The sequence below is a fragment of the Lissotriton vulgaris genome, chromosome 12, assembly GCF_964263255.1.
Source record: "Lissotriton vulgaris chromosome 12, aLisVul1.2, whole genome shotgun sequence".
Classification (NCBI taxonomy): Eukaryota; Metazoa; Chordata; class Amphibia; order Caudata; family Salamandridae; genus Lissotriton; species Lissotriton vulgaris.
This window is the reverse complement of record NC_141700.1, coordinates 20,771,606-20,798,187: the sequence shown is the minus strand read 5'-3', so window position 1 is coordinate 20,798,187 and position 26,582 is coordinate 20,771,606. Positions and strand designations below refer to the sequence as shown.

At 48.9% G+C, this 26,582-nt stretch overlaps 1 protein-coding gene across 1 annotated transcript in view; it reads right to left on the bottom strand.

Moving 5' to 3' along the window:
* TLE2 (TLE family member 2, transcriptional corepressor) overlaps positions 1 to 26,582 on the bottom strand; it is a 212,982-nt gene that overhangs the window by 17,858 nt on the left and 168,542 nt on the right. Inside the window, exons 13-14 of the mRNA XM_086946549.1 lie at positions 17,554 to 17,624; positions 15,465 to 15,714 (exon numbers count right to left, since the gene is read on the bottom strand). Coding sequence (XP_086802675.1) covers positions 15,465 to 15,714; positions 17,554 to 17,624 — 321 coding nt within the window. The remainder of the gene's footprint in view (positions 1 to 15,464; positions 15,715 to 17,553; positions 17,625 to 26,582) is intronic.

Here is a 26,582-nt window from a genome sequence, read left to right as displayed (position 1 = left end):
AGAACGGAACAAGGGGGTGTACTCGAACTACTTCCTAGTACCAAAGGCGGACGAAAGCCTAAGACCCATCTTGGACCTACGGTTCCTGAACACCTACGTAAAAACTCAAAAGTTCAAGATGACTTCCCTGCAAGAGGTCATCCCACAAATAAGGCCCGGGGACTACTTGTCCACGATAGACCTGAAGGACGCATACCTGCACATCCCCATGAACAGGAAACACAAACACATGTTAAGATTCAAGGTGAACGAAGACCACTACCAGTTGGATGTATGTCGTTACAACGCATACTTTTACTCCGCATACCATTACAACGTGGTATTTACAACGCATACCGCTACAACGCATAGCGCTTTGGGGTGCTGGATAGTGGTAAGTATCATTTACTATTCTAACTCCAGTCCCCGTGGACCCTAGGGAAGGTGTTGGATAGTAAATTAAACTTACCTCTTATCCTAGAGCGCTCCCCAGCGCCATGCGTTGTAACGGTATGCGTTGTAATGCCTGCGTTGTAGTGGTAGTGCGGAGTAAAAAATGCGTTGTAACAGGTGCATACCCTACCAGTTCACAACCCTGGCTTTCGGGCTCAAGTCAGCGCCAAGGGTCTTTACCAAATGCCTCGCGGCGGTGGCCGCACACCTACGAAGGGAGGGTATACACGTGTACCCCTACCTGGACGACTGGCTCGTGAAAGCAAGCTCTTACACGAGATGCAAAGCTCACGCAGAACAAGTCACAAGAACGCTCACGAACCTGGGCTTCTCCATCCACTGGAGAAAGTGCTCCATGGACCCAGAACAAGTGAAAATCTTCCTGGGAGCCCGGATCAACACGGTTGAATGCAGAGTGACACCCAGCGAGAAGAGAACACTCAGCCTGCTGAGGGAGAAACGTCACTACCAGAAGGGGCAAGTTCTGACAGTGAGGACGGTGAGCAAGATCTTGGGGATGATGGCGTCATGCATCCACCTGGTCCCCAATGTTCGTCTAAAGATGAGACCACTACAGGAGTGGCTGCAACAGCAATGGTCACAAGCAGAAGGAAGTTGGGAAGATCTAGTGGTTGTTACGCACAATGTGCAGGAGGAGATGAAATGGTGGACGAAGGAGAATATAACGATGGGGAAGCCTCTAACGCCACCGGACCCAACTGTGACCATCACCACAGACGCATCCCAGAAAGGATGGGGCGCACACATGAACAGGCTCAGAGTGAGGGGTCTGTGGAACACAGGAGATGCAGTCAAGCACATCAACTACCTGGAACTGAAAACAGTGTTGCTGGCCCTCAAGGCCTTCCAAAAGCACCTTTACAACAAAAGGGTGATGATACAGACAGACAACACCACAACGATGTTTTACATCAACAAGCAAGGGGGGACTCAGTCATTCCCTCTGTCGAGCTTGGCTCAAGAAATATGGAGATGGGCGATCCCACTCAGGATAGACCTGCTTGCCATACACCTGCCAGGGAAGGACAATATGGAAGCGGATTGGCTCAGCAGGCAAGCATCGGTGTCCCACGAATGGGAACTGAACAACCAAGAGACAGAGAACCTGTTCAGGAGGTGGGGCACACCAACTATAGACCTGTTTGCAACACGCCAGAATGCAAAATGCCAACACTTTGCATCGAGGGAACAGGAACCAATGTCCCATGGGAATGCCCCATGGATAAGCTGGTCAAAGAAATTTGCCTACGCTTTTCCACCGACGCCACTGATCCCCAGAGTCCTGAACAAGTGCAGGTCGAGCAACATGACTCTCATCCTGGGGGCTCCCCAATGGGCGAGGCAGACTTGGTACTCTCAGATTATGGAGATGTCGCAGGGCAGAGCACACAAGTTCCCAAAAAGAAGAGACCTTCTCTCCATGGAAGGGGGACAAGCTCTACACCCAGAACCAGAAAGCCTCTGCCTGTCAGCGTGGCTCCTGAGGACTTAGAGTTCGCACATCTAAAACTACCAGAGAGCACACTTCGGGTGCTGAGAGAAGCAAGGAGACCCAGCACGCGAAAGTGCTATGGGGAGAAATGGAAGAGGTTCACGTAGTGGTGCCACAGGAAAAACATGGAGAGAAAAATGACTAGAGAGTCTACAGTACTCAGATACCTCACGCACCTGATCAAAACTAAACTAAGCTCGTCCTCGCTGAGGGTTCACCTGGCAGCGATTGTGGCATACACAAGAGGAGAAACAGGACGAAGTTTCTTCACTTCCAGAGTAGTGAAAAGATTCTTGGAAGGAGCGAAGAGAATAGCGCCACCCAAGAGGATGCCGCCGCCGGCATGGAACTTGAACGTGGTACTGACGGAACTCATGAAGCCACCTTTTGAACCCATCCATAAAGCGTCACTTCAAATGCTGACAATGAAGACAGCCTTTCTAGTAGCAATAACATCGCTACGCAGAGTGAGCGAGCTACAAGCTTTGACGCTGCAAGAACCGTACATACAAATACACAGTGACAGGGTCGTGATGAGGACAGACCCGCATTTCATGCCCAAGGTAGTATCTAAATTCCACATGAACCAAAGTATCCAGATACCTAGCTTCTTCCAGAAGCCCACGTCAAACGCGGAGAGGGCGCTCCACACTCTGGATGCAAGGCGGGCAGTAATCACTATATAGAAAGGACGAAAGAACACAGGAAGACGAAACAATTCTTTGTGTCCTTCGCAAGGAGTCTCCTGGGTAGACCAGTGACTAAGAACACCATAGCAAGATGGATTGCCAAAACAATACAGCTCTGCCACATGCAAGCTGGTGAAGAGCTCACGGAGGGGCCACGAGCCCACTCAACCAGAAAGAAAGGGGCAACGATCGCCTTCCTGGCAAACACGCCCATCCAAGACATATGCCTGGCGGCAACATGGGCTTCAGTGCACACTTTCACTAAACACTATTGCGTAGATGTGCAGATGAACAAGGAAGCACAAGTGGGCCAAAGAGTGCTTCAACATATCTTTAACAACCAACGCTCATCTTCCACCCAGCCGCCACATGAGTGACAAAACCGTTACGAAATCTATGCACAGCATAGTGAATCCAGAAAGATTCACGCTGCAAAACGAATAGTTTCTTACCTGTCGGTGTAGTTTTGCAGCTTGAAGATCTTTCTGGATTCACTAGCGAACCCACCCACCTCCGCCAGAAAGATGAGGCTGGAGAAGGTGGAAGGACATAGAGTAAGATAGGAACGTTTAACAAAACAAATATACGTGAAGAAGTTTACGTTGAAGGAAAGTTTAATACACATAGCCATGGATTCACCACAAAAGGAAAAGAAAAAAGAATCCGAAGATGGCGCCCAAGGGTGGGAGCTTCCGCAGGAAGCGTGCCGACGTCACGAAGGTGCACCAAATGGTGGGACGTCGACGCCCACCTGGGCTACAAAAAAAAAAGAGAAAAAAGACTACGAATCCGGACCCAACCACCAGATCGCGGAATAATGCACAGCATAGTGAATCCAGAAAGATCTTCAAGCTGCAAAACTACACCGACAGGTAAGAAACTATTCGTTATTGTACTTCTAAACAGGTTACAAGCAGGAAAATACAGTACTAGTAACCGAGCGTTGTTGACCAGGTATTGTACCTGCAAACATGTTTCAACCTCTGATTTCTGGGTGTCCAAGTATCCAAGGAAAAGCCATATGTGCAGAACCCAGACACTCAAGGCAGGAGCCAAGAATACAACTTACCTGCTTCCATTGGCGGGGGCTTTGCAATTAGACCAGGTCTCAAGGTGAACAGGTTTTCCATGTGAAAGCCCTCTGCCCCTCCATAACATGACACCGCTTGAACACCATGACACATCCAAGCCGTGGGGAGACACCCCTCTCTGAAGGCCCTGGCCTTCCTTTCAAAGTTGGGGGAAGGGCACCCGAGGCAGAGCTTTGGACAGGGGGCTCTGCCAGGGGTTAAAGCCTCCATATCCCAGCATGCACCGGGGGGAGGGAGCAGCTGCATAGTGCATGTCAAACGCTGTTACCACCACCTGCTAACCACAGGCCTCAACAGACAGGCAGGTGAGAGTAAACAGCCTGTTGCGGGGGGCGCACAGGGCATTGAACACGGAGACTGCAGGGCACATCTGCTGATGAAAGGGTACAAAAAGAAAAGGGGGAAAAAAGCACAGAAAGAGACAGCAACCTGGGATCAGTGTAATTAGTTTAATACAGACATTTCCTGAGCAGGCTCCCAGGGAACCCCATTAACTTGAAGCACAATACACCCCCCCCCCCCAAACCCCACCCCGCCACCGAGAGCTGGGAGCAGAGAAACTGCCGCCATCTTTGTGCAGGAGGGGGCCAAGGTAACAACGTCCACTGTTCAGAGCTGTAGGAGACGAAACTTGGTTAGATGTGAAATACTTTGGACTGGCAAGCATTCAACAGCACGAGAGAGGGGGAAACCGTACACAAAAACTGAGACGATTAGAATCGAAACTAATCATAAGATTCAGAACCAAGCAGCCGGCTGGCCTGAACGGCGATGAAGAATTATATGTTCATCTATGAAATGTATAATTTGACAATCTTGAAAATGCCTAAATACCTGCTATATAAGATAACTGTCACTTTGAAGACTAAGTATTCAACTGTGTCTAGGGACAGACCCAAACTGTTGGGAATGGGAACTAACAGCCAATGACTATATGTATATACACAACATGGGTTATGGCACACAGCGGGGACGTAGGGCACTCAGCCCTTAATTGTAATACGACATAATGTCCAAAGTTACGCATTATAATCAATTATCAGGTACATTGATTCTTGATTAATACGCACGTGTGTCTCACAAGCGTTAAGAAAGCGCCAGTGTCCTCCAAACTCAGGAACGCTTTCAATGTAGTAACAAGATGTAGTCCTCGCTGATATGCACAACCCACACTGTGTAATGCATGGCAAACTGCATATTAGGCTGTTTAAATGTTTAAAAAACACAAGTTCCAGCATGCCCCAGGTAATGACAGGGGTGTGTACTGGTATAAATGCAGAAATGGAAAAGGGACCAATCACTAATACTACCGTGAACAGGAACTACGGTTCGAAACGCGTAGGAGTTGTTGTATCACGTTTGGAATAAAATAACTGCGTGAAAACTGAGAAGTGTGCCGTGACTTTATTTCTTGTATGGGATTAAACTGAGACACTGCCCTGGTCTCAACGCTGGCACCCACTGGATTGTGCTCCCGCTGCGACAGGACAATTTGTTTGTTTATATATATATATATACACACACATATATATATATATATATATATATATATATATATATATATATATATATATATTACCTACTGGCTATCGCCAGTAGGTATATATAGTTAGGATTAATTCCCTATGGGATTTTTGAAAATTCTATGTCTAATAACTTTGGCGTTTGTGGACGGAATCGGCTGAAATTTTCAGGAAAATGGCACATTTTGTTTCTGAGCAGCCCCTGAAAATTTGGTGGGGTTTCGTCAAGGGGGGGCTGAGAAAAAAGGGGGGTCCCAAAACGCGTTTTTAACATTGAGTTTTCCATAGGGCGGTTGGACTCACTTTTAGCTCGAACGGCTGAATGGATTTGCACGAAACTTGGCAAAATTGTAGGGACTGTTAGCCCGATGTGCCTTTGCTAGGTCTCAATATATGTGCTTCAGTGGATTTTGAGAAATTAACGTTTAAATCAAGATATATATCTGTAACAGCGCTCCGGGCAGCGATCCGGTCCGCTTACTTTTCGCGTTTCGGAACTTTGCACGCAGAAAGCTGATTGGCTCTCCGATGTCTGTCAACATTCTAAACAGTCCGGAGCGGCCGCCATCTTGTCTCTCGGTAGGATCGAGAGAGAAGAAGAGGTGAAAAACGAAGGGGGAATTTAATGAAAGGGGGCAAGGTATCCCCCTCTTGCCCCCCTAGGAATGTTGTTGGGGTTATTAAAGGGTCCCGTGGGGAAAAGAAAAAAAAAAGATTTTTCACGGTAGAAGCGCTTCACGGGCCGCGAACTGGGCCGCAAACTGGTAGCGAAACGGGAATTCGCCATTTTGTGCTTCGTTAATTAAATTACTAGGTATAAGGGGGTGCGGGAGACGTATCCTAATCCCCTATGTTTCCTGAGGGTGGCTGAGGAGGCTGATATATGTTGATACATCTCTTCCAGCGGCTGTGCGTGAGCTTTTTTTTTTTTGCTGCGTGACAGTCCGGAGCGGCCGCCATCTTGTCTCTCTGTAGGATCGAGAGAGAAGAAGAGGTGAAAAACGAAGGGGGAATGTAATGAAAGGGGGCAAGGTATCCCCCTCTTGACCCCCTAGGAATGTTGTTGGGGTTATTAAAGGGTCCCGTGGGGAAAAGAAAAAAAAAATGATTTTTCACGGTAGAAGCGCTTCACGGGCCGCGAACTGGGCCGCAAACTGGTAGCGAAACGGGAATTCGCCATTTTGTGCTTCGTTAATTAAATTACTAGGTATAAGGGGGTGCGGGAGACGTATCCTAATCCCCTATGTTTCCTGAGGGTGGCTGAGGAGGCTGATATATGTTGATACATCTCTTCCAGCGGCTGCGCCATCTTGCCTTTTTTCCAATGCCACAATTTTGTCATGCACGGCAGCCATTTTAGATGCCAGGCTGGTCCCAGGCTATCACCTACCCCTGCGGATGTAGTTTATGGCCCCAGCTGTAGAGAATTCAGACATGCCAACCCTCCCGATTCAGGCGTGAGACTACTGATTTCAGTGCTAGTCTCCCGCCTCCCGATTTCTGCAAGCAAAAACCCGGGGGCATATTACGAACAACTAGCGATAATTTTTGTCTCTAACTTGTTTAGAGACAAAAATTATCGCCGCACATCGGCGATTTTTATCGCAGATAAACCTTGCTATTATCGCAGAAAAGTCAGCGATATTCATGTATTATCGAGCAAATGCTCTTAGCCATGTTATCCACCTCCCATTGGATAACATGGCTAAGAACTGCTCAGGGCAGGTGTTAGATTTTGGAGATATTCGCGCTTAGCGCGAATATCTCCAAAAGTTGGTAATAGGAGATAGCGATGTTAGGGACTGTTTCCAGTCGCTAACATCTTGGCACGCCACTTTGCATGTCATTAGTGATAAGTATCACTGACATGCAAAGCGGGGCCCAAGATGGTCGCTATCTCCTTTTAGCTGTCACTAACTGGTGTTAGCGACAGCTTGGTAATAGGGAGATAATTTTATCTCCGCTTTCATGGCTTTTAAAGCCAAAAAAGCGGAGATAAACCCCCTTGATAATATGCCCCACGATTCCTTGGGGGTTTCAGCTGACAGGGCTTGGTATTGTGTTACATGGTAATTTTTCCAGGAAACGTCAGAGGGTCGATGCAGGGGTTCTAGAAGAGGTGATAAACCATTTAAGCCTCATGAACAAGCGCATGGTCTTTTAAAGATTTGTGAAGTACTCGGGCGGCGGTGTGTGTGTGCCCTCTTTCAGGAGCGGGCGGGGGGGCACTGCCAGCAACTTGCCAGGTCAGGTAGTGTTCAACACGTGCATCACCCTTTCTCTGCCTGCTATTGCGCTCCATGCTTCGGAAAGGTAAGAAAAAGAACGTGCATTTGAGTTTGAAATGTCCGATCCTGCAGCAGCACACTTCCAAAGCCCACACATGACAATAACCCGATTCAAGGCCCCATTCACCCGTTTTAAAAAAAAATAGATAACACTCCAACAAAGTAAGATTATAAAACTTTATTAACTTTTAACTATAATGAACGGAACAAAAACTAAAAACATTTAAACATTTTTCAACCCAAAAAGCAACAATGGTTAGAAGCTGTCTTTTGTGCGAATAGTCCCAAGGCAGCACAACGTGCAGAGTTCTGGACGGCACCCAGGTGATGTCGCCTGGGTGCCGCACTGGTTTTGGGATCCTACAATGCAGCACAGAAAAACAGCGTGGGGCGTCCCGGGTGGTGCGGGGGGAGGCCTCGTCAGTAGCGGTCTGTTGTGCGAATAGTCCCAAGGCAGCAGAACGCGTTGAGATGTTGATGGCACTGTGTCCAGTGTCCCATGGCTGACACAACATGTACGACAGGCACCCAGGTGATGTCCAGTAAACTGCCGCACTGGTTTTGGTATCCTACAATGCTGCTCCGAAAATTGGCGTGCGGCGGCCCGGGGGGGGGGGGCGTGGGGGAGGCGGCGTGAACGGGCCTCCCCAGGTGGCGGCCATCCAGCTGAGTTGCGCCCGCTCTTGCGGCTACAGCGTCTCGCTCACCATGTTGTTGAGTTGCTCCCACTCTTGCAGTGCAGCGATAGGCGGCTGCCACATGACTCTTAAAATGGCGGACGGCTCCTCGGTTTTGGGCCTGGTCCACTGAAATGGCCCTGGGACACCTTGGAACTCGGACGCTTGCCTGCTAGGGCTTGGGCTCCATTCTCGAAAAGCGTCCCCTCAGCCGTGAAGATTCTACAAAAGTCTTGGGGGCCCCCGACTCCCGCAGGCTTCCGGTGGGGAGCGGCTGCCATGATTTCTCGCGGAATGACCACGACGGAGCCACGAGATGGTGGTGCTCTCATGCTGACGCCAGCTTCAGTCTGAATGATCCAGAAACAAGGTGGGGCTTTCATCGTTTGGGAAAAAAAAATGTTCTAAACCAATGAAAAGTGTTATTTTTAGGTCATATGACCAAGCCTTCCATCTTTAGGAAACCAAAAGTAAAATGAACCAATGAAAAGTTTTATAAACAAGTCACATGACCTGTTATGCGGCATAGGGCTTCAAAAAGCGTAGAAAATCCGTTGGCACGTGAGGCGGCGTCAGTAGCGGACCGATGTGCGAATAGGCCGAAGGCAGCACAACGCGCCGAGATCCGGATGGCACCGAGGTGGTGTCCAGCAAATTGCCGCACTGGTGTGGCCATCCTACAATGCTGCGCCGAAAGACGGCGTGTCCAGCTGAGTTGCGGTCACTGTTGCGGTACAGTGACTCGAACGCGCCGAGTTCCGGATGGCACCGAGGTGGTGTCCAGCAAATTGCCGCACTGGTGTGGCCATCCTACAATGCTGCGCCGAAAGACGGCGTGTCCAGCTGAGTTGCGGTCACTGTTGCGGTACAGTGACTCGAACGCGCCGAGATCCGGATGGCACCGAGGTGGTGTCCAGCAAATTGCCGCACTGGTGTGGCCATCCTACAATGCTGCGCCGAAAGACGGCGTGTCCAGCTGAGTTGCGGTCACTCTTGCGGTACAGTGAGTCGAACGCGCCGAGATCTGGATGGCCCCGATGTTGTGTCCAGCAAGTTGCCGCACTGGTGTGGCCATCCTACAATGCTGCGCCGAAAGTCGGCGTGGGGTGCCCCGTTGGCTTATGAGGTGATGTCAGTAGTGGACCGATGTGTGAATAGGTCGGAACCAGCACAAGGCGCCAAGATCCGAATGGCAAGTCCTGGATGTTGAGTGCCTCAGTTGAGAGTTCTGAGCAGTGCTTGTAAGACTGTTTGAAGCTTATTTGCACCTGCTGCAGCTTCACTATTGCCCTGGTGTGGCCAAAGGTCGCACATGACATAGGCGGCCGGCTCCCGAGGTCCGGCGGAACTTTTTTCCTTTTCCTTTCTGCTTCTTTTCCTACAATCCGTTTCATCTGAAGACACGACCAGGTCCCTGAATGTGTGCAGGGGGACGCTATTGATTGAATGAAAATGGCGGCTTGACACAAAGCTGACTCAAGCGTTACTGTTGATGCTATACAGACAAAAATTGGTTTTCAGTTTGTACATTCTTCAGGTTTTTTTTTTCCATCCAAGTCTGATTGAGAGTTTGTAGAAAAATGGCTTCAGATTTTCCACATACTACTCTTCAACATTCTTCCTAAATGTAACAATGTGAAACTCACTAGGAGAACGGCTGTTTCTGTTTCCTTTCAAAATGCTGCCAACAATATTTTCTGAATGGAAGACACCATCTTGTAGCATAAAGGGCCGAAAGGGGTTCTGGTCTGGCCGATGGTTGGTGGAGACATTTTGACTATATCTTGGACCTGCCCGGCCTCGCCCAAAATGGCGCCGGTATAAATGGGACTCGTAACTCCTTGCCCGCAAATGTATATCTAGAAAATGTTATTGTAAGTGGCCCTGTCTTATTTTAATTACAAAATGTACGTCCACCGATTCCGCAACTGTTAGACACCTTTGTTCTTGCAACCTAATGGCCCGCTCGTTACGTTCTTCTACAGTGTAAATGTCTCCTCATCATATACGATTTCAGTTTGCTCCGTGGCCGGCCCACGTGGTTATAGGCCCGTATTTGTATACTGACATTTCCACAATAAAGGTTTTTAAAACAAAACACGGTAGTAGTATTTACATTGGTAAAGTTTTTACTTTTAGTCACTGTTTTCGAATCAGTAAAAGGCAAGTGAAATAAAGCAGTCCAATTACATGACGGATAAAAGGTATAATATGTAGGAACGCAGTAAAGATAAATGGTCAAGGGCAGTTGTGTTTTTCATGTCTGCAACATAAAGTGATCGATAAGAATCTGATAATCAGGCGTATCATCGACTAAGACAGCAGGCGGAATCTCTTTTACTCAACGGCTCCGTCATGGAAGGAAGAAACGCCCTTTTTCTCGAAAAAGGAATATATTTTACTTGCAAGACAGTTGTAAATTTTCCGGGAAAGTACATTAGCCTGGAATATTATAACATATGTTTGAAAAAAAAATATTGTTCGAAAACAATAAAAAGCGTAATTTTTAGGTCATATGACCAAGCTTTTCATCATTAAATTAACAAAAGTAAAATGAACCAATGAAAAGTTTTATTAACAAGTCACATGACCTGTTATGCTTACGTTACGCGCTGCGCGCCGCGCCTCGGATCACTTCCGGGTGCGCTAACGCGGCGTGTCATATAACGCATTACGCGACAACGTAGGTCAAGAATATAGTCAAAATGTCTCCACCAACCAGCGTTCGGAACACAACCCCTTTCAGCAGTCCAAAAAGTTCTGTTAAATGACAACAGAGGGGACAGGCAACAAGAACCATCAGTCAAAGAGGGGAGGGCAAGTTCTTCTCTTCCGGGTCATGTTGGGGCGCTACCGGAACTGATCGAATTGGTAGTCTACAGTGTTTCTGGATGTTTCAGACTAAAGCTGGCGTCAGCATGAGACCACTACCATCTCGTAGCTCCGTCGTGGCCATTCCATGAGCAATCATGGCAGCCGCTCCCCACCAGAAGCCTGCGGGAGTCGGAGGCCCCCAAGACTTTTGTAGAATCTTCACGGCTGAGGGGACGCTTTTCGAGAATGGGACCCAAGCCCTATCAGGGAAGCGTCCGAGTTCAAAGGTGTCCCAGGGCCATTTTAGTGGACCAGGCCCAAAACCGAAGAGCCGGACGCCATTTTGAGAGTCCTGTGGCAGCCGCCTATCGCTGCACCGCAAGAGCGGGAGCAACTCAACTACATGATGAGCGAGACGCTGTAGTCGCAAGAGCGGGCGGTAAACAGCTGAATGGCGGAAGAGGCACAGTGTAGCAAAAGCGGGCGGAATGGCAACTGAAACGGTAAAGGGGCGCCCCACTACAGCGTGTCTTCAGGTCAAACGGATTGTGGGACAAGGTTCAGAATTGAAGAGTCATCAAAAGGCAAAAAGTTCCGCCGGACCCCGGGAGCCGGCCGCCTATGTCGGGGGCGATCTCAGGCTACACCAGTGCTATAAGACTTGGGGAGGGTGTCGGAGCCAAGCGTCTTCTCCGAGTCCATGGCCATCACACCGCCCCTCAGGGGCCTCCGTCAAGCTGTTTAGGAAGGTAACATATCACATTGTTTTCTAATGCAGTCAGGTCCACAAACGACACTCACTTACTTTGAGAATAGTGAAGCTGCAGTAGGTGGAAATAAGCTTCAGACAGTGTTACAAGCACTGCTCAGAACTCTTAACTATGGCACCCAACATCCAGAACTTATGCCATTTGAGAATGGCAGTGACATCGAAGCAACTCAGGGACCAAAACCATTAACGTACTTTCACGTATGAAAATCTTACTTGGGGAGGGGGCAGGAGCGAAGCGCCCCCTCCCAGTCAGCGCCACCACACCGTATGTTGAAAATTTGAAGCCATCGTTCTACAAAGTCAACCAAACTTGGATTGAAAAATCTAGAAAAATGTACAAACTGAAAACCAGTTTTGGTCTGCATAGCATCAGTAGCAACGCTTGAGTCAGCTTTGTGTCAAGCCGCCATTTTGATTCAACAAAGCACAGGCATTGAAAAAGGCTCAAACTCAGAACTCTGAACTATGGCACCCAACATCCAGGAGCTTGACATCCGGATCTTGGAGCCTTGTGCTGCTTTCGACCTATTCACACATCGGTCCACTACTGACATCATCTTATAAACCAACGTTATGTAAATAGTTTTTTAATAAAATGTTTTACCCTGTTTCTTTGCTGGTGTGTTGTCTATATTTTTAATATTTGCATAGGGTTTGTCGTTATTTTGTGCGGGATGGGTGATGGAGCCGAGCTGTCTTGCAGCCCTCATGGTGTGGAGCTCAGTTCATCTCACTATTTTCGTATTTCTCATGAAGGGTTGTTCCTAATATTTCTATTTTAGCGAGGTCAAAAAGAGATCCAATTAGTGGCCTACTGATTTTGCTCGATTACTTTTATTTTTTTACACGATTTTTCACTATCTGCAAAGACTAAACAGAGTATTGCGACTTTGTGCTTGTTTGTAAATAGAGAATGATCCAAAGAGAACCAATTCTAAAACAGTAAATGCTTGGACAACAATCAATCAAATGGAGAGACAAGCAGGCACGACGGATTACAACGGGGGCAAAGGCTTGCGTTAACTACCGTTCACTATCTGCAAAGAGAGAGTACTACTAAGACAAAAGAGGGGAGGGGGGGGTGCAGCGTTCAAAGCACATCAGCGTGCATAAATACGAAAATGTTTTTATCTATCACGTACTTGACATTTTAAAGCTTTTCATATTTGCTATTAAAAAACCAATGAAATTCACAGAAAAAACCATAGGTTATAGTGGATATATAGTTAGGAATTTGCATTTACAAAACCTTGAAAATTCAATGAAAAAACCATTGGTTTTAGGCCATATATAGTTAGGGATTTGCATTTACAAAACCTTATTTTACTCGCATAAAACCATTGAAATTCCATATATAGTTAGATGCGCTAACTATATATCGCGCACCCGCAATCCACTGCTGATGATGTCACATATTACATCATTCATGACATGGTCAGTGACATCACTGATGACATCACTGATGACATCTCAAATGACATCACTGATGACATCTCAAATGACATCACTGATGACATCACTGATGACATCTCATTTGACATTACTGATCACATCACTGATGATATCATTCATGTGATAATACGATGAACCTCTTCAGACTCTAATATAACCTTAGATACAATCAGTGTAAACAGACACTCACAGACTGTCACTCATCCATGGAGTTACTCACACACCTAGTCAGTCATGCAAAGAATCAACCACACCTCCATTTCCTCAACTATACAGTTATACAAACTTTACTTATTCAAACATATACTAACACATATTTACTCTTATACAATCCCTGATACAAGTTCACAATGATCCATACAGCCACTCACACATTCACTGGCTCTTATGCACAGTTATTTATATATGTCAACTCTCACATGTACTGTGTTTTACATATGTACTTACTTTGACATGTAGCACTGAGATATCCATTCACTCACCAATACACTCATGCACACAGTCAACCGCCCATACAGCTGTTTCCACATGCACTTTTGAAACCATACATCTAGTGAATCAACTGCTCACACATCTATGCACAGAGTCATACACCTCCCAGCCACCCACACACACACTCAGTCTCCCATACAAATACTTGGGCAACCAATCAATAACCCATATAGTTACTCATATAGCTACTTATCAACACATGCAACAGTTTACAGAACAACAGACATAATGATGCACAAATTAAGACAGTTTAGTCACTAACCCATGCACTCAGTGAGACACATTTAATCATTCACTCATACAGTCAGTCATGCACCTACTAAATCCTTCATCCAGACACTTATACATCCACTCATTCTTCAATATGTAAGACATATTTTAACTTTACAGAAACATACAGTCACTGGGTGTTGTCATCAGTGATGTCATCAGTGATGTCATTTGAGATGTCATCAGTGATGTCATCAGTGATGTCACTGACCATGTCATGAATGATGTAATATGTGACATCATCAGCAGTGGATTGCGGGTGCGCGATATATAGTTAGCGCATCTAACTATATATGGAATTTCAATGGTTTTATGCGAGTAAAATAAGGTTTTGTAAATGCAAATCCCTAACTATATATGGCCTAAAACCAATGGTTTTTTCATTGAATTTTCAAGGTTTTGTAAATGCAAATTCCTAACTATATATCCACTATAACCTATGGTTTTTTCTGTGAATATATATATATATATGATTGAGGAAGGCTGCTGCGTCAGCTGAAACATGTCTCTCTTGTTGGCTGAGTCGGAGGAGACATTAAGAAATAAAAAAGAGCCTTAGACCTAGTAGCCCTCAGGTGTGTGCTCTTTTGCAAGTGGAGCAGAGGTTATATATATATATATATATATATATATATATATATATATATATATATATACATACATACATACATACATATCCCTTTGGGGAACACACATCACATGCCACCAAAGTGAAGCGGCCAAAGCCCCCCCGCCCAGAACGGCCTCCACCCACAGAGACAAGCCGCTTAATTGAGAGTCTTGCGGCCTTAATGAGGACGGCTCCAGAGACATCTAAATTATTAACCATTTTCATTTATATTTTTAATGAAACAAAAAAAAAAATCTCCGCTCTCTTCCCGCGCGCAGAAGGACCCCTCCATTCTCTTTCAGGCGCCCTGGGTACGGCGGGGGTGGAAGGGTGCCGGGGCCCTGGGTACGGCGGGGGTGGAAGGGTGCCGGGGCCCTGGGTACGGCGGGGGTGGAAGGGTGCCGGGTTGCGCTTGGGGCATCTGAGTAACGGCAGGCGAGCTGGTGGGGAAGGTACTGGTACCCCAGAGGTGTGAGGGGAATTGAATGATGGGATAAGGTAGCTGGGGTGTGTGAGGGTACTGGGGGATGGGTACCTGGGTAGTAGGATACCAGAGTGGGGTGGGTGAGAGAACCTGGGTGGTGAGAGGGAATTGGGGTGATGGGTACCTTGGTAGTGGTAGAATACTAGAGTTGAAGGGTCATCTACTTGTATAAGTTGGACCTCCTCAGAAGGCCTACAGCCACACATAATACTAACATTGCACAGAAAACCCACCGTCTTGGAGTTATTCCCTTTTCCACATATGTTATGTTATGACTGATTTGTAGCGCGCACAGCTACTCAGGAGTGTGTCCCGGTGCAGTCTGCATTGGTAACGGTCTGCCAACCTGAGTCTTACCAGGCAGTCCAGCTGGGCAACAGGGCTCAGCATGCCCACCTGAGCCACGTCCCAAACCTTCACGCAGCCCTTGCCCCCCGTGTAGACGTGCCGCGTGGTGGTACTGATGGCGACAGCGCAGACCACCTCACCGTGGTACAGGGTGTGCAACGGGCGGGCTTGGTGGGGGATGCCAGGGCCAATCAGGGCATCGGCAGGGAAGGGCACTGGCTGCGTCTGTCTGTCGGCACCCACGTGGAAGGAGTAGGCTCTGGAAAAGAAACACAAGACAGCAACGTATTCAAACAACTTATTTTCCATCAAGAACTTATAGTGCTCAAGTCATAAAATAGAGGTAACCTATGAAAAATAAGTTGTTGATTTCTGTTCTCTGATCTGGTTCAAAGCGTGGGCACTGAATACTGCTGCAGCAGAAGGAGTGGTTGGCATGGGCAGAGGCATCAGACATCCAGTGCTCGTGCCCACATTCTTCTTGCTGTGTTTATAAAAAGCAGTGTCGGTTTGTATATGAGTGAAGCTTGCAAGGCTGATGAACATGCTGTACCTGTTCTCGGTTTACGGTAGAAGTTTGCCCTGCTGCTGTCAGTGCTGTACCTGTCCAGCGTGAGACCCTTGCACTACTGCCAACAGTGCTGTAACTGTTCTGTGTGAGGGAAGCTTGCCCTGCTGCTGCCCTGGCCGTACCGGTTCTCTGTGGGAGGGAAGCTTGTCCTGCTGCTGCTCCTACTGTACCTGTCATGCATGAGGGAGGCTTGCACTGCTGCTGCCAGTGCTGCACCTGTCCTGTGTGTGAGAGAAGCTTGCACTGCTGCTGCCAGTCCTGTACCTGTCATGCATGAGGGACGCTTGCACTGTTGTTGTCAGTGCTGAACCTGTCCTGTGTGTGAGGGAAGCTTGCACTGCTGCTGCCAGTTCTGCACCTGTCCTGTGTATGAGGGAAGCTTGCACTGCTGCTGCCAGTGCTGCACCTGTCCTGAGTGTGAGTGAAGCTTGCACTGCTGTTGTCAGTGCTGAACCTGCCCTGTGTGTGAGGGAAGCTTGCACTGCTGCTGCCAGTGCTGCACCTGTCCTGAGTGTGAGTGAAGCTTGCACTGCTGTTGTCAGTGCTGCACCTGTCCTGTGTGTGAGGGGGGCTTGTGCTGCTGTTGCCAGTGCTGTACCTGTCCTGTGTATGAGGGAAGCTTGCAGTGCTGCTGCCAGTGCTGCACCTGCCCTGTGTGTGAGGGAAGCTTGCACTGCTGCTGCCAGTGCTGCACCTGTCCTGTGTATGAGGGAAGCTTGCACTGCTGCTGCCAGTGCTGCACCTGTCCTGAGTGTGAGTGAAGCTTGCACTGCTGTTGTCAGTGCTGCACCTGTCCTGTGTGTGAGGGGAGCTTGTGCTGCTGTTGCCAGTGCTGCACCTGTCCTGTGTGTAAGGGAAGCTTGCACTGCTGCGGTCAGTGCTGTACGTGCCCTGCATGAGGGAAGCTTTACCTGCTGCTGCCAGTGCTGTACCTGTTCTCTGAGTGAGGGAAGCTTGTACTGCTATTTACCCCCCAGCAGCCTGTGTTGCTCCTCTTTACCTTGTGGCTGATGTTTTCAGTGCATCTGCCAGTGCTGATCAATTCTATGTTTGGTTAAGTTTACATTTCTGCTGTACCTATTGTGTGCATGTAGCTTGCATACTTGTTCCTTTTGCTGCACTAGATCTGTGTGAGGGAAGCATGCATGCCTGCTGCCCGAACTGTGTATGAGGGAAGTCTGCATGCCTCCTTTTTCAAATGTATGAGGGTGAAGCCTGCATGCCTGCTGCCTGAATGTGTGAGGGAAGCTTGCACTTCCGATGTCCAAAATGTATGTGAGGGACACCTGCCTGTCTGTTGTCTGGACTGAGCCTGCTGCTTGTCCGTGGAGGGAGGGGCTTGGACTGCTGCTGGACATCAGTGTTTACTTTGTTAAAGAGAAAGTGTTGGGACCCAAAGTATTACTTAGAAGCTTGTGGCTGGTGCTATCGAAGGTCGACAATGACTGTGGCCTGTTTGGATCAGCGAAGGAACCTGCGACATTGCTAGAGTGCGACTCCCATCTTGACGTCCTCGCGAGTACTTACGGTTTGGTGCCTGGAGCAGATGCCAGGCAGGCGGGTAGTGCGGAGCTCCTGAGATGGGATTCAAACGCCACCTAGAACAAAGAAAGATGGATCAGGGGCACTCACTGTCCACAAGGCTGTATGTCAAGGAGCGGCCGACTGCTGCTGTGGGGAGTTTAACAATCAATCAATCAGGGGATTTGTATAGCGCGCTACTCACCCGGAGGGTGTCAAGGCGCTTGGGGGGGCCTTGACCTGGCTGTTCGAGCAGCTCAAGACCTGGCTGCTCGAACAGCCAGGTCTTGAGCTGCTTCCTGAAGGAGAGGTGGTCTTGGGTCAGACGGAGGTGGATGGGGAGGGAGTTCCAAGTCTTGGCTGCCAGGTAGGAGAAGGATCTTCCTCCGGTGGTGGCTCTGCGGATGTGTGGAACAGCGGCGAGGGCGAGGCTGGTCGATCGTAGCTGGCGGGTGGGCGCGCAGAAGGTCAGGCGGTTATTGAGGTACCTGGGGCCCAGGTCGTGGAGGGCCTTGTGTGCTTGGGTGAGGAGTCGTAACGTGATTCTCTTGCTGACGGGGAGCCAGTGGAGGTCTCTCAGGTGTCCGGAGATGTGGCTGTGTCGGGTGGATGTCCAAGATGAGTCGTGCGGAGGCGTGCTGTATACGTTGGAGTCTTTTCTGGAGTTTGGCTGTGGTTCCGGTGTAGAGGGTGTTTCCGTAGTCCAGTCGGCTGGTGACGAGTGCCTGTGTGACCAACCGTAGAAGAGGTGGTCGCACCTCCGCAGCCCCACTAATCCCCCCCCCACCCATGTCCTTCTTTACACTTCTATGGAGGCAGCGGATTGGATGGTGGGTGCTGGGGTTGTCTGGGTTCACTGGACCTCCTGAGGCTTCTTCCATCCCTTTCGGTAATGCTCAACTTGTGAAAAAAGTAATTGTTGGGGACCTTCCCAGGAAGAGGCCATTACAGCTTGCACCATCCACTGCCCCCGTCAGCGCTGCCAATAACAGGACCAACACAACTACTTAACATTACACAAGAATGGTATGGGTGGCTATTCCGCCGCAGTGCTAAGGGGGCAGGGCGGGCGCATGCTGGTGACTGAACTGCTCCGTCACCAGCCGCAGTTGAGCTGTGCTCATGACGGAGCGGTTCCGTCATGGCCCCACCCGCTCAATAGAACTAGCCGTGCAGGCGCAAAATCAGCGCTGCGCAGGCGCGACGGCCGGGCCATGACGGAACCGCTCCGTCATCAGCCCAGCGCCACCGCGGCTGATGACGGAGCGGTTCCGTCATCCGCATGGATAGGGTTAATGTATATTGAAGTATTAAACTCTGTTGCTGTGTTCATCTCAAAATTAGACAGACAGCACCACCATGTGCTGGACTGTCATTAGTGCTGGTGTTGAGATTTAAGAGCCGGTGCCTACAACCAGAAACCACTGGCCCAAATTAAGAACTGCCTTTCGGACTTCTGATTGGTGTCCTTTCAGGAGGTCATGAAAGGTCAAGTAGATGGAGGTTACTGGCGCTGGTGTTGGACGGGGCTGTGTCATACAACTTTGCCACTAATTCTATTTCATAAAGGCAAACTGTTGCCCAACTCCTCGTTCCTAGTGTGAATGCTGTTGGGTGGCATGTCTGTTTACTGTGCAGCTTCGACACCGTGTTGTGCATGTTCAGGTGTCGAGTGGTCTAACTAGGGGTACTTCCTGGGCCGGGCAGCTTGGCAGCACCACCCGCTATGATAGGCCCTGGTCATAGATAGTCAGTACTAGACCTTTGAGATTTGTAATTGTTTGAGTGCAGTTGTTTATATTTGGTGGTGTGTGCACTGTAATAGTCAGTGTCGTTTTGTTGTTTATAAACCGAGATCTTTGCCGCGCCACCTGGGCGGTTTAGTGCTTGGGTTTAGTGTCTCATCTTCTAGTGACACCTTGCTTCAGGAGGGGGTTGAGTGCAGCTGTCTGCGCTGTAGCACTAAGTGCCTTCTGTCTCTCAGATGTGTGTGCATTGCTCTGACTGATTTCTTCTCTCTGTGGTTGCTATTGCTCTGGTTGGTACTTCTGTGAGCGAATAGAGGCAACAAAGACATTTCACCAATACTTGGCGCTGCCCTTGTAGGACAGAAGGACAACAACATGTGAGGTTCCGTAGGTTCTGAACCCGTTCAATAAAAGTCGTCGGATATAGACGATTTTGGTGTCAGCGGACCGCAAATCACGAGTGCGGTATGTACGAGTGTTTTCGTCATAACCGATCAATGAGAACACTATGTATTCATGGATTTCGTTCGAACCGTCAGGTTCCATTTTGTGTACAGCAGCCATTTTGTGTGGTTGCCCTCACATAGGCCGATGACTACGGCCGAACGAGTCTTTGGGACACGTACACCTTAGCTGACTTCTATGTGACCTGACCGAACTGACTCCCTTGCCCGAGGCTGACCTCGTTGAGCCAGTTCCTTGTTAAGCAGCTGGTCAGATAGAGATCAAAGAGCAGGACATTGCTGAGTTTATGGTACATGCACACACCCTTCTATCTTGCTTGCCATCTGCTTCTGTTCCTTCCTTTATGGCTTAATTATTGATTGGGTTGAGGTCTTCATGATGGGTTTGTCCGGCCTGTTCGAACAGGAATGTTGGATTTTGCTTGGTCATTTCTGGTGGGCTGGACAACGGAAAGTGGGATTGTTGTCATGCGATATGTTTGAAATGTCACCCTACGATTGGTCAGTTTGTATGTAATCTATGCTAGCCAGGGATGTGATTTTTAGCATAAAAGACGATGCTCCTCTCTATGAATTTGTGCAGTCTCTAGCGAACCACCCGTGTTGTGCTTCGTAGACCTCTGTTCCTGGTTGCAGCCAATAAATTTGGTCTTTGACGTCATCAAGAAGTGTCCCGTGTCTCTGTTTGCCAAGGCAAGGGAATCCGAAGACATCGGGCGTTATCCCTGGCACCGCTGGGTTCTAAAACCCGGTTCTTCAGTTGGCGCCCAACATGGGGAGACTTCAGCGGTACCGGTCCAAGCCAGAGGTTCGTGAGAAGCTTCGTGTGAAAATTCTGGAGGAAGACCTGCCACTTCATCGACCCCTGTATGTCGTCGTGATCCGAAGGTCTTTGCTGCGAGGTTCCCCGCTTTCCGACGGCTATGAAGGACTGCTGCCCTCACTGTCGCCCTGTCTTGGAGCCGTTAGACGATTTGTAGAGCGAGACGATACAGGTCTTCTGGTGAGGTCTTCATATTCCCTTCCTCCTATTGACTCTCTCTCCACAGCGCGGGGACACGCCGGGAGGCGTCACCAGGCGCTTTATAAACCCCTTTAATAATAATAATAATAATAAAATTTCAGTTAAGTATGAGTGGAGCGTCTCCCAGTCCTTAGTTTTGTTTTGGTATCCCTTCGGGATTCTTTGATTTGGTACCTGCAGGCCCCAAAGCCGAGGGACTCGTTTATTCACGAGACTATCGTTTTGAGATTTCCCTTGAAGTTTGAAGCTAGACTAGTGAGCGAAGATGCCTGGTCTTAGCAGACTTGGAAAGTTATTTGGTTCTGGTTGTACTAGGGATTCCCGATTGGAGGATTCGTGTCTGGTTCCTCTGATTGGAACTCCAACCTATGAGCTCTACGTAAAACATGGAGTGGGCCCCATCGCGTATAATGGATCAAATATACTAGGAAAGACTGTGTCCTACAATGGCCCCGTTATGGTAGCTTTGAAACTGAGATTTTAGACAATCTTGAAGTTAAACTGTTTAAGAAGAAAGCCCGACCAGCGATGTTTGACTCTTTCCGCTTATGGCGAAAGGAAGCCAAACTGAAATAAATTAAGTTAGCGAAGCGAAATAAACGAGAACGAGGTATCTCAATGGTGCAAGCTGCTATACAGTTTAGGGATAACTAAGAAGAACAAGAAAGCAAACAGATGTTTAGGCAGCTTAAATTAGCGGTAGACAGGTGCTATCCAGCTTTACCGCCTCAATAGCAAGAAGAAAAGAAAGATCTTCTGAAAGATCCTTTAATGTCGCACCTATTGAGCTCGCCACCCCCTTATGTGCAGAGTGCTACGGCACCCCCACAAGTTGTAGTTGCGCAACCTCCGGTTGCTTTGCCACCTGTGATTCCTCAACAGCCATCTCCTCTTCCATTGGCTCCTATTCCTTTGGTGCAGCCTTCTCAAGGGCCGCCGACTTTGCTACCTCCTTTGTCTGCTACTCCTATGCCTGTCTTGTTTACTCCTCCTGTTACTGTTCCAACGTTGGTTTCTTCTCATTCTACTCTGTCTCCTGTTCTTTTGTCAACTTCTCCTTCTGCTCGACAGAGAATGACAGATGCCGTTGCTGGTCTCTTTTCTCCTCTTTTGGGTTCATTGGGTATGTCTCCTGTTGTCGAGCGTAAGCAGTTGCGTAGTCATTTGCCTAGTCCTGATGTACGGACTGTGTTGGATCACTTAGCGCGTAAATGGGTTACGTATCCTTCGCTTTATGATCTCGAGGGTGTTATGGATGTTTTCCATCAATGGGAAGCACCGAAACAAAGGTATGTTTTCGATATGATGTGTTCTTTCCTTCGTGAACAATGGGAAGATGGTGAAGTAGGGCAGACTTCGTCTGAATTGTACCGCATACGTTCTGAGTTTGCGAAAGGGACTATTGTGGGTCTTGGGGTTGAGAAAGCAGTTGCGACGTTGTTGTCGTTTAGGAATGGATCTTCTTCTCAGCGATTGTTCGAGCCTGATTCTTCAGTTAGGAGGAAGGCGCGTCAATATCCGATGCGTGAGGTTTCCCCAGTTTGGAGACCTGGTGATGCAGCTGCTAACCCAGCAATTCCGCCACACTTTCAGCGAGTTTGGGTACATGTTCCATGGAGGCGTGCTGAAGTCTTAGCCCTAAAGCAGACTTTGCCTGATCCACGTAAAAATCCAGCAGGATACTATAAGGAGTTATCTCAAACCGCAGATTCATGTATTATGAATCTAGCCGACATAGATATGTTGTTTGGGAATGTTGTTCCTTTATGGGGAAAGATTCGTCATACGGATCATGCGCAGGAATTAGGTGATACATGGAATAATCTTAGAGCTGCAGATGATAGACAAGTAGGTGGTGCTAAACCCGAGGATGTGATTGCTGAACTCCCTGGTAGAATTATTGATTATATGAAGACTTTGATGCCTGCTATGCGTGTTAATTGGGATAAGTTGTCTGCATGCAAGCAGAAGAAAGACGAGACTGTGTCTGACTTTTTCACGTGGTTCGAAGAGACCTTTGTCGACCACAGTGGTCAGGACATGAGTACAGAAGGTGGTCAACGGTTGTTCGTTGACAAGTTTGTTCATAACTCCGTCCACTCCGGATCTCCAACCGACCCCTGCCCTCACCACGTCTTCAACAAAGCCGACGCTATCATCGTACCCCACCTACGGGACATTATCAACACCTCCTTCGACACCGCCACCTTCCCTGAGAGCTGGAAGCACGCCGAACTCAGCGCTCTACTCAAGAAACCCACAGCGGACCCCACCGAACTCAAGAATTACCGCCCCATCTCGCTCCTCCCGTTTCCAGCCAAAGTGATCGAGAAGACCGTCAACAAACAGCTGGCCGCCTTCCTCGAGACGAATGGATCCCTCGACCCCTCACAGTCTGGCTTCCGGGCCAACCACAGCACCGAGACCGCCCTCATCGCTGCCACCAACGACATCCGAGCCCTGATGGACAACGGAGACACAGCGGCCCTCATCCTCCTAGACCTCTCCGCGGCATTCGACACGGTCTGCCACCGCACCCTAGTGCATCGCCTCAGCAACGTCGAAATCCAGGAGAAGGCACTGGATTGGATCATCTCCTTCCACGACGGAAGAACTCAGAGAGTCCGCCTACCACCGTACAGGTCAGAGGCCACCGAAGTCATCTGCGGCGTCCCCCAAGGATCCTCTCTGAGCCCCACCCTCTTCAACGTCTACATGAGCCCCCTCGCGGCCATCGCACGCCAACACAACCTCAACATAATCTCCTACGCCGACGACACCCAGCTGATCCTGTCCCTGACCAACGACCCCGCCGCCGCCAGAGCCAATCTGCACGAAGGGATGAAAGATGTAGCCGAGTGGATGACGACCAGCCGCCTGAAACTGAACTCAGACAAGACGGAGGTCCTCATCCTGGGCTCCTCGCCCTCCGCCTGGGACGACTCCTGGTGGCCCCCCGCCCTGGGCACCGCACCCAAACCGACAGACCACGCACGCAACCTGGGCTTCATCCTGGACTCCTCCCTCTCCATGACCAGACAAGTCAACGCCGTCTCCTCGTCGTGCTTCAACATCCTGAAGTAGTGTGGCTCACTGGTTAGAGGCGGCAGACCCGAGAGCAGAGGAAGGCCCGGGACCAGGGTTCGATTCCCGGCGCGGCAGGTTTCTGGACCAGGGTCAGCGGACTCGATAATTCTCTCGCCTCGGTGCCCACTCTGATCAGCGATCACACTCGGCAACTCTGGGCATTAGCTTGCCTCATCTTCACTAACGGCCCCACCAGACCGCCGGGGATGCCTGGTCTCACCCTGGAGATACCCATTAAGGGACCATCTCTCAGGGAAGCCAGGAAGGGTTTCGCAGCGGTTGAAGCGCCTTGGGACCCTACGGGTAAGTAGTGCGCTATATAAATGCCAATACATTTACATTTACATCCTGCGCATGCTACGGAAGATCTTCTGGTGGATCCCCACCGAGACCAGGAAGACCGTCACCCAGGCCCTCGTCACCAGCCGACTGGACTACGGCAACGCCCTCTACGCCGGTACCACCGCCAAGCTCCAGAAGAGACTCCAGCGGATCCAGAACGCCTCTGCCAGACTCATCCTCGACATCCCACGCAACAGCCACATCTCCGGACATCTGAGAGACCTGCACTGGCTCCCCGTCAACAAAAGAATCACCTTCCGTCTCCTCACCCACGCACACAAAGCCCTACACGATCAAGGCCCGAGCTACCTCAACAACCGAATCAACTTCTACGCTCCAAGACGCCACCTCCGATCAGCCAGCCACGCCCTCGCCGCCGTCCCCCGCATCCGAAGAGCGACAACAGGAGGAAGGTCCTTCTCCTACCTGGCCGCCAAGATCTGGAACTCCCTCCCTCCCGACCTGCGCCTGACCCAAGACCACCTCTCCTTCAGGAAGAAGCTGAAGACCTGGCTGTTCGAGCAGTAACGCCCCCCCCCCCCCCAAGCGCCTTGAGACCCTACGGGTAAGTAGTGCGCTCTATAAATGTCTTTGATTGATTAACTTACTTCCAGAATTGTGCACTAAGTAGAAGGATTCTGAGAGTGCTTGGGCTGTTTCTTTGTCAGCGCAGATTTTAGCTACTGGCCAGTACTATGAGAATAGAAATAAGGATGAGATAGAGAAAGCGGATAGGAAGACTAAGGAATTGAAGACTAAAGTTCTTCTACAGCAAGCTTATCCGCACCGCAATAATCAGCCCGATTATCAGCAACCTCAGCAATATCAGAGAAACTCGCAAAGGTTCGAGTCTTCTCAACAGCGTTTTTCCGTAGGTCCTAATCAGTGTGCCTATTGTAAAGAAGAGGGCCATTTCAAGAGTAGTTGTCCGTTTCTGTTACAGCGCACAAATGGTGTTTCTGGTGTAAATGTACATGTACATGTATTTATATAGCGCAAATCGCCCACATCGCAGGCATCTATGCGCTTGCTTAGGGAACCCGTCCTGGTATTCCCCTGTGAGATACCCCGGCAGGGTATCCACAAGGTGAAAGCCAGGCATCCCGCCGCGAGGGGCCGTTGTGGAGATTAAGCAAGCTATTGCTGTGTGAGAGGTCGAGGTGTTCAACAAGCTCCTAGAGGTGGAGGTCGTGGTCAAAATGCGCGTCCTGTGCCTCCACAGAACTCTATGAATAGCTTTGATCAGCAGAATGGTGCGTCTGGTAGGACGGCATAGTACTATGCGGATGATTACTATGTCGAAGGTGAGAATGTGGATGGTAATGATTGCTAGGTCATAGACAAAGAGAGGGAGTTGTTTGAGTTCCAGTAGATCAGAGTGGACCTTATGTTAAAGTGATTGCATCAGGTGTGTCAGAGCCTTTTCTGTTGGATACTGGTGCTGCGAAGAGTTCTATTATGCACTCTAAACTCCCTGGCGCACCTTTGTCTGGCTTAACAAATGTTTCAGTAGGTTTTTCTGGCGCCCTGGTTACGAATCCGATTTCTAGTCCGTTGTCTATTTCTGTTGGACCATGTGAATTCGAAGCACCCCTCATTCTGACGACAGGTTGTGGTGAGAACCTGTTGGGTTTGGATTTGTTGAAGAGATTGTATGCAACACTTTATTGTTCTCCTTTCGGGAGTACATCTTACGCTGGGTAAAAGAGTGATCTCTCCGATGTATTTGTCTGAAGATCGACTTCCACCTGAATTGTCTTCTCTCCCTGATTCTCTTTGGGCTACTGGTCCGAACGATGTGGGTCTCTTAGAGATTCCGCCATATGTTGTGACGTTGAAAGCGAATGCTAGGTTGCCACGCATTCCGCAATATCGCATTTCATTGCCACGCATTCCGCAATATCGCATTTCAGGTGATGGTAAAAGAGCACTTTTGGCGATCATCTATGATCTGATTGAGAAAGGTGTGATTGAGGAAACGAGAGGTAATGTGTGCAATAGTCCTGTTCTGCCTGTTCTGAAAAGAACTGATTCTTCACAGCCTCCTGTATATAGGTTCGTGATCGATCTCCGCGAGGTGAATAAGGTTGTAATTCCGCAATTTCCTGTTGTGCCTGATATCACCGCTTTACTGACTTTAATCCCGGCTACAGACTAAGTTTCCGGTTTAAGCGCGCTCCTCAGGGCTATTGTGAGAGTCCATCGATCTATAGTCAAGCTTTGAAGACGCAACTTGATTTGCTGGTTTTATCTGATGGTGCTGCTCTTATTCAGTATGTCGACGATCTGTTAGTTGCTGCTGACAATGAAGAGATTTGTAGAGAGGCTACTTTGTCGTTACGTCATTTGTCTGATTTCCATCATAAGGTT